The following is a 9,591-nucleotide window of genomic DNA, read 5'->3' on the forward strand; positions in this document are numbered from 1 at the left end:
GAAAGAAATGATGATAAAACAAAAATTTGAAGCATTACAATTGCAACATTTCAAGTGAGTGCTCGGTGCATGCCACACTGTCCCTCGTACATTTCCTCCAGATGTTGTTCAGCAATCAGGCCAAGGTCAGCAACATTCTCAAGGTCATATGCTTTTACTGTTATTCATAATTTTTTTATTATATAACATCCTGGAACATCCTAATTTGTTTTATTCCAAATGTTTTGTTCATCAGTTCTTGTGGTTATATCTAATTTTAGAAAATCATTTTGTTTTTTGACTCATATTTCATCTCATATTTAAAGTTGTTAAAGACATTATAGTTTCTTTGGTTGAGTTGTAATTATAATTAATTACTGTTGACGTAGATGGGATGGAATGCCTGTAAATTTTTTCTTGTAACCTTAAATCACGTATTCAGGATAGGCAGCTGCTTCCTCTTATAACTCTTGGCCTGATGTCATCTTCGTCATCATCATCATCAATGAAATCAGCAGCAACTTCATCATCTTTATCATCATCTTCATCATATGAACTCGTCTGGCTGTCAATAAAGTTGCTTTCATCTACCGTGTCTCTCAATCAGTCAAATGCTGATATGTCAGTGTTACGTACGCTCGAACGAACTTTTACAACCACCCACTATGTCGTCATCACCATCATCATTATTATTGTTACATGAGTGTTTGTAAAGCGTTTTAAAATGTTATAGCTGGTCGATTTTGAATAAATATATTGAAATGATTGATTTAATAAATTTCCAAGTGATTGTCTCACATTGATGTGATGATGTTCATGTGTCGACTGTTGAAGAGCATCTAACTAAATTGCATCTATCAATTTAAAAAAAACTCCTAACCATCCATCTAATTATAGTTGCAATAATTTCTTTAATGCGTTTTACTTTACAGTTTAGCCCAATTGCTGATGTCCAACAACAACAGCAATCAGCAAAAACCCTTCACCGCCACCAATAGTGCCAACAACTTGAACTACAGGAAGCCACTTTCAAATCTACTGAACGCCTCACAATCATCTTCATCGTTGCCGTCAGTTCAAATTGCCACAAACTTCTTGAATGTTGAAAATAAAGTCAGTAATGTTTCAGAATCAAATTTGGATGGTGTTGTTGCTGAAACTATACAGAGGTTGAAGGGTCTTGCAAATGTTAGTAGGAGTGTGCCGGCTCGTTTTGTCTATGTGTGCAGTAGTGCTCTATATCTTATAACATTTTTTTACAATTTTTATTCAATTAATCTTTAAAATGAGTGAATTGACGATGATGATCATTGCATAGATTATATTGATGAGATAATATCCATTCCATAATGATGATATATTATTTCCAGTTCACTGACGTCAAAACAGCGGAAGTCATCAGTCTCTATGAATACAAGTTGCAGGCTTTCTTGGTATGTTCTTGAAGTTCCTCTATCTCAATTTGTTTGAAAAAAATTGGTGAACTGATTTTTTATTTGTGTTTTTTGGTTCCTTACTGTCAACATTACAAAATAGCTGTTATTTATAAAATACATTCACTTTTTAACGTACAACATTTATTACTAAGTTAAATAAAAAATATTAAACCATCCAATGCTAGACCAAGGAAAAAATGCTTCAAGACTTATTGGACAAAAAGACTGAAGTTATCAACCAGTCAGATTGCATCATTTCACAGTTTAGAACACGATTGGCTGAACAAGAAACAGAGGTTTCAGTCGTTTAATAATCTAATCTTAAACCTAAATTAACTTTAAGTCTAAAATACATGAAGTGATTTTTATAAGATCTTCAATAAGGGTGTTTAATTGGTTATGAATATAAAAATTAGCTGTATGAAGAGTGTAAGTGAGTATATGATGAGAAATAAAAGCAACTTCCACTTTTGTTCTGACATGCAGTTAGCATTGCCGAGTTTGAGTTTGTAATTAATTAGAGGTTAAAAATAACAAGGGGAATATTTTATCACGTTACCTGCAAACCTGGTCTCCTGATGGCATCAGGTATTTGTGGAATCCAACGTGAAATTTTTTTTAAAATCTGTAAAGAGACTTTTCAAAATGATCAATGTGGAAACGTTATTTTTTCATTACTGAACAAATTGGAGAGAGCATGGTATCATTTTGCTAACCATTCTTGCAGTCTCGTAAAATATGTTTGCTGCTGCATGATAGCGAGAGGAGGAATGATGGTCTGACCGTCACAGTGTCCAAAATGCAGGCAGGTATAGACGAATTAAAAAATGAACTGGATAATATGGCAGCCGAAAATACAAGGTAACTCCATGCTTATTGATTTGTTGTCAGTCTGTTGTCGTTCGTATGTAAGCGCACCTATATATTAGAACGTTATACTGCATCAAGTTTTGGCCTGAATGACTTAATAGTTATGCTTTAACTTTTAATAAATAATTGTCTAAATACCATGAATCTTCTAACATCACATTCAACATCGTCGGTATTTTTACCTGATGATAAACATTATCATGTTATAAACAACGACATCATGATATCACTTGACGATATTCTTCAGATTGAAAGAAATTGAAGACATGCACAAGCAACTCCGGCTCGAACACAGCGATCTTCTGCAAAAGTTTGTACAAATATGTATCACTCATCTGCTTTGGTGAATAATTTTTTATCATCTATCTGTTTATTCATCTTATTAATATTTATGTTTCCATTGTGAAGCTTTTTAAATAAATGTTTTACAATTGATTTTCAGACACGAATCAGCGACGCGAGCAATGAACAATCTTCTGAAGGAACACCAGGCATCCATTGAAAAAAATGAAGTCATGAACAAAAGATACGACTCACTGAAAACTGAACTTGACATGTAAGTCGTCTAATTCTACTTTTTTTTGTTATTATAGACCATTATTTTTTTTAACTAAGCTTACAGTGAATTTTGAAAACGTTGTAAATTGAATTTGTTTGAACAGTGCAAGACAAAGATTATCAGCTCTTGAAGAAGAACAAGTCAACCTAACGAATCAACTGAAAGATAGGGAAATCAAATTATCAGGTCTTTTTTCGTTCACTAGAACTCTTTAACTTTCGTGGTATATTTTTCTTAGTTCTGGCCTGATAAGGATGAATTTTTGATTATAATGTTACATAGCCATTAACTACATCTCAATGTAACTTGAAAAGTATTTTTTGGTTCACAGATTTGACATGGGTTGGTTATGCGTATTTGAGATATTTGTTAACTTTATCATAATGTAACTAACGATAATTGTTTTCAGATCTCATGAAAAATCTTTCAAAGTTGGATGATGCAAATAAGAAGAAGAAGATGGAGTGTGATGAACTGGAAGTTGCAGTTGATAAGCTGAGAACCGAACTGTGCAAAAGTGAAAAAATCAATAAGGATCTTGCACATCAAGTATGAGAATGATTTGTCATCATCATTGGCACGACCTTCGCATTGAACCTTGTACAACTTGTTTGTCAATTTTCTACGCATCACACGATCTTTTTAACTTCAACAAACTTCACCGGCCTTTTATTTGAAGTTATCATCCTATACCGAATACAGGTTTCTGCCTTGGAGCTGCTATGTAATCAGAGGGAATCATTGTTGAAAGAGAAGGAGTCCACAATACAACAGCAAAAACAAGCCCTCGATAAACTTGCACAATTTAGGGCTGCCATTGTCAATCTCAGTGCCGAACCAAGTCTCGGAGTTTCAATTGGAACAGGAAGTATCAGGTGATTCAGGTGGTCTGTCGTGTGTGGACCTGCCTCTCTGGTCCTATTTAATCGCCAACGCCCTGCCCACGACATCAACATCATTTTAACATTTGGTCCTGTTTCATTTTTATGCAGTTAACTTTTAGGTGTAAAAAAATATTTCCATTATGCGATTATATTTAATAATTGAATTGAAAATGAATCGCATATGTTTATTAAACGGCTGAGACTTATACATTTTCAAATCTGTCTAATCGCATGCATGCATTCAAATTATTTACACTTTTGTACAGTCGTTAATTCAACGTTTGGACCATATAAAAACACTTATTTGAAGCGTTTTATATTTATTTTGTCTTGAATCTGTGCGTCTAAGAGAAGGCAAGTATAAATTAGGTCCCGAAGGGTTGGTTTCACAGATAAAAATTAGTTTTATACGTATAAAACACTGCGTGAAACTATTTTAAAACGAAACAGGGCATCGCGAATACAATCATATTTGATTTAGACTTCAAAGTCTTTCGATATGATCAAAGCGATAATTCAGAGCGGTCAATGTTAGAGAACCCATGAAATGCTAGATATGTGGACATCTTTTATTTTTAGTTATCTCGCAAATATAATAGATAATCGTAGTACAATCTGACTAGTATCTTCTGCGTAGTCAGATATGTTTCCTATGAGCACTTCATGAAAAATGCACATTTTGATCTTTACGAGAAATGTTTGCATGATTGCGTGAAAGAGTGTTTCACGTATCTTATCGAACATTTTTTTATTTTTCTAGTATGGTAAAAGATGATTTAGATTCCGATCGAATTTCAATTTTATTTTATTACAAATAAAAATGAGAAGAAAGAAATTTATATGACTGAGAGGAACAGACAATAATATTTTTAAAAAAGAAACCAGTACAACTGGTGATTTTCAAATAATTCTTCGTTTTTGTCCAGTAAACATGCAAAATTGGAGAAACGAACATTTATATACAAGCATCTTATTTATTTATACTTACTTAATTTACAAATCATGTGTCTAGCACAAAACAAGTAAAATTGAATTGTAAATGATCTATAGAATACATATGCAAAATATTACGTGGAATTAATTGTAGTTGTGAAAATACATACGATGACAATTGTAACAAACGGACAATAACTAATCCAATATTTAAAAAGAAAAATAAAATCCGGTGTTTTGCAAATGTTCTGAAGGCAGTAGTGATAAACAACACAGCAACGAGTACTCTAACATCTATAGATGAACATGCCTACGTATAAACAAAATGTGCGATGATTACGTATGCCGCTAACATGATGCATAATGTGTTCAAATACGTGGGAATTTTCCTCGTGTATATAAAATCTATATATGTACGTTAATCATATTAAACTGAGAGGTAGGAGACGAGTTGCAAAGATGGATGTGCTATTAGAAAAAATGAAAATGATGAATGGAGGAATTAAAACTGAGAGTGAAGATGTTGACTGTTCTTGGAGAGTACGTGCATGAGATGTGAGATTTGTTTTTGTTAAATATCTTTGGCAACTGTAATTGTAACATTATCTAACGCAATATTAAATTTAATCCCTTGATTGACCATCACCTGTTCGCCTTCAATCATTAACTTCGCTACAAAAAAAAAACAAAACTAGCAAAACATCCATTTCATTGTGATGTGCAAAACGCGCGCCGACTGGAAAACCTCACACACACACACATACATACACACACGTACACATATTCAAACATATATGCACAAATCTTTACATATACAAGAACACACAAGTACATATACTGTGTATATAATAAAGACAAGACTATTAAACCTATTATACAAGTGATTTATAAAAAAAACCGTATGTACAACTGCAATGATTGTATTGAAACTTGAAGCAATTAGAAGCAAAATAAATGGTAAATATATATATATATATATATATATATATATATATATATATATATATATATATGAGTGTGTGTCCATGTGTGCGCGCGCGTGCAATTTCAGCAATCCGTCATTTCTAAGATAGAATAAGGTTATCAAGTGAAAAATTGATGTTGAGTGATGATGTGGTCCATTGAAAAGTGAATTCTTAGAAGAATTAATTAATTCATTTGAATGATTCGTCGAAATAAATCTGCTCGAATTTCATTTCATTCAGATTTCATATTCATTGAAGCTAACAAGGAACAAGATAATTTTTTTACGTAAATTTTATAAACTGTTCATGTTTGATAAGTATCAATTAAAAACGTTACACTGATTATGACGAAATTTTGTTGTTATTATTTTGGAATATTATTAGAATATTAATCACAATCATCAGCCAAAGAGCTTAGGCAATTAATTTTAAGAAACCATTAGAAAATAAAAAAATGATACAAAAGTATTTATATACATGTGAATGTAACAGCTTGGGTGGTAGATTGGTTCTTGTGCTGATCTGAAAATTTGAAACTCCGAGCTGTGACATCGTCAGAGCTCTGAGTTAAGTGTGCCTGAACAACGTTTGTACAGTAAGTACACACACCTAAAATTAAAAAAAAATTAAATAAAAAAAAAACAATCACTGAAGTAAAATTAAAACGAAACGTGATTTAAAACTAATATCTCTAAAAGTTATTGGACGCTTGTGATCAATCAACTACATGCTGAATAAAACATTTTCAAAATAAGAGTGTGAAAACGAAGTGATGCAAATGAGAAATGAATTTGAATGACAATGTAGTTAGTAGTAGGTATGTACGAAAAAAATGACTACGGCGTATGCATGCATGTTATGGAGGAAGCACGTTGGCAGAATTTTCTTTGAAAGCCAGGAATTGCATCAGATGGTGGAAGAAACATGGATACTGGTTCTACTTCAGCGGTTGATAAAAACATCACAATTCCACGGATAAAATATATAATGGTGATGAAGGTGATAAGGATGTCTCACTAAGTTTGAGTCTGGTGATAGTTAGTGAGTGAAAATTTCTCCTGTTAAAAAATCGAAACTCAAAACGAAAGAGTAGAAATTTTCATTAGATGGTAGGTAATGAGATTTCTCTAAAACACTTGTTCTAGCAATGGGAAAAAAACGTGGAAATAAAAAAAAATAGTTACACTTACTTATTTGACTCATTGTATCAAGTAAAGTAAGAGTAAGAGTAAACGACTGAATTATTAATCAAATAAAAATAAATAAATAAATAAATAAATATATATATATATATATATATATATATATATATATATATATATATATATATGCAAATGGATAAATAATTGATCAAATCGCCTGCAATTAAAAAATCATTGTCTAAAATATTATTTGCCTAGATTGGAAGATGGATGAAATTACGTTGGATATCTATCAAGAAATGTTTGCTTAATTTGAATGAAAATTAGGAAAATTAAGAAATCCAGATGAACGGGAGGAAATTGAAGAAAATAAAATTGAGTAAATTTGAAATTGGTGAGTGTTCCTTTCACCAACAGCCATTTCGTTACTGAATACATGTTTAAAACAGTGGCGAAATCGAAGTAAGGGACGTTTAACATAAGTCAACAGAGGGGTCAACTCATCTTAATGCTGATCATAGTATAAAAACATTTACATGGTCTTGCATCTTTATAATGGATCAGGTATAATAATGTAGGTAGGGTCAGGGTTATTAAAATGAAAGCTGTTGGCTATATTATAATATAAAAATATCACAAATACATTCTTATGGAATGCAATCGTGGCCAGGAGCTAATGAACTTCGAATGGATGGTGCAATGTGATGTGATGAATATGATGATGATGATAATAATAATAGCAGATATAAAAAAATGAACATTTTAATGATGAAATGAAGCAATTTGTTTGTTTAAAATTAAATGCAAAGTTCTTTTGAAATTGAAAATAAAATCATTTAATGAAAATAATAGGAGGAAAGAAGAAGGAAGTAGGTTGAGAGAAGCATGCCAGAGATTGAATGAAACTCACAGGCACAACCTCTAAACTATCATCAACATTAGCAACGTTATAAACTCTCATTGACGATGATAAAAATACACTTTGAAACTTCAATAAATAATGATAAATATATGCACCAACATACGCACACGTGAACACAAAAAATAACTGTTTAATATGAATATCATACACACAAATTACGCACCTAAGCACTATGCACTTAAACACACACATGTACACACACACAGGTACACATAAAAATACACACACACACAAAATAACACCACATATAGTCGATCGCTATGTTTCTTTCTGTACATTTTGATCTAATTTAGTGTTAGCAACGCATCTTTCTACAGAGTTGGAGGTGATTTCTTTTTCAGCAACTTTATGACCGTTATGTTCATTTGTGTTGGTTTCTAGAATATTCTTGTCATTGTTCAAAAGTTTATCTTCATTAATGCCATAGACATGTTCAACCTGAAAACATTTGAAAGTTCTAAAGATGTTGTTTGTTGTTGTTGTATTTGACGTAGTTGGATCCACTGTGAATGTTAGAGAAGGAATAATCATATTTTTTAGAGGCTGTGGAACACTTTTGTGTGGGTAAGGATTTGTTGAAAGGTAAGAAAAAGAGGATGACTGATGTGGCGATGCTGACATGGAATTATCATCAACACCATCACTACTGTTCCAACTACTTACATCTTTCCCCTTGTTTCCACAAAGGTTACTAGCATTGGAAAGTTTTGTATCTGGGCTGGTGGATAACAGCAGTTTGGATTGAGCGAGCGAACAAAACATGGATGAATAATCAGATGTCTTTGTGTTCAGGTAAGTTCTGTCGGGAGAATGTTGAGTTGCGAATGACGAGAAGTTGTTGAGCGTTTGTTGAGCGTCTTGTTGTAAAATATTTTTGTTGAGCGGAGAGCCATTATCTCGCAAATTGGGAGAGGGACAGGGTGTTGTCGATGTCGTGGAAGGTGTGACACTACACGAGACGAATGTCGATGTAGATGACTCACTTGTTCTGACGGCCAAGCGATCTTGCTGGTTGCGAGATGGAGATGCATTGCCGTTCATCTTCACATCAGCTAGAGATAAAATATCACAACTGAAACTTGATGTCATATATGAAACAGGAAATGATGAAGTTTTTGAGATCTCCATCGGCGGCTGCTTGCTAACTGACGAAGGCTGCTGTTGGAATGCACCAAATAAATTGGCACCAACATTATCATCAACATCACTACTATTATTATTATTATTATTATTGTTGTTGTTGTTGTTAATATTTTGTTGTAGAAATGGTGATCGCATAAGCTGTGAATGTACAGATGTTGACCGTGTTGCAGTTGACTTGTCTAGGAACCAGTTGTTACGCAAACGCAGTCGTAACATTTGTCGCTTGTAGACACTTTCAGCCCGACTCAAACTTTTTGTTAAAATAGTAGAGTTGTTGTCTTCGTCATTGACCTGCAGCGAAAATAAAATAAAATGATGTTCAATCAAGGTAAGGTGACTTAGAGGAAAAAAGTTTGCATCGTTAAAATAGTAAAGTTTTAATAATAACCCACATATATACACATCACTCTGAAATACTGATATATAATATTTACATTAAAATTGAACCATCTGAATCAAAAGTGGCAACACATCAACAACAAAACATCATCATTATTGGCATTCATCCATATACAACATCATAATTTAGTTTTAAGAGTGAACACACAAGGCATGCAGCATGCACACACACATGTACACACAAACATGTGGACAAATACACACATGCACAAGTTTATTTAAAATCCAACCTCGCAAACATCCGGAGCAGAAAGGTAGGATGCAAGTGATTGCTGATCGACCGACGACGACTGAATGGTTGGCGGGTTGACATGGACGTTGGAACGTGGAGGATGAGGTGTCGGAAGGGATGATGCCAT

At 33.1% G+C, this 9,591-nt stretch overlaps 1 protein-coding gene across 1 annotated transcript; it reads right to left on the bottom strand.

Annotated features, from left to right (window-relative positions):
* Window positions 1-7,948: 7,948 nt before the first annotated feature.
* Window positions 7,949-9,591, bottom strand: HELRODRAFT_163451 (hypothetical protein; the record flags this gene model as incomplete). The annotated part of the gene is made up of 2 exons (XM_009027314.1): window positions 7,949-9,124; window positions 9,463-9,591. The coding sequence occupies 2 exons, from the start codon at window positions 9,589-9,591 to the stop codon at window positions 7,949-7,951; spliced, it is 1,305 nt and encodes a 434-aa protein (XP_009025562.1).

This window comes from Helobdella robusta, assembly GCF_000326865.2.
Source record: "Helobdella robusta unplaced genomic scaffold HELROscaffold_5, whole genome shotgun sequence".
NCBI lineage: Eukaryota > Metazoa > Annelida > Clitellata > Rhynchobdellida > Glossiphoniidae > Helobdella > Helobdella robusta.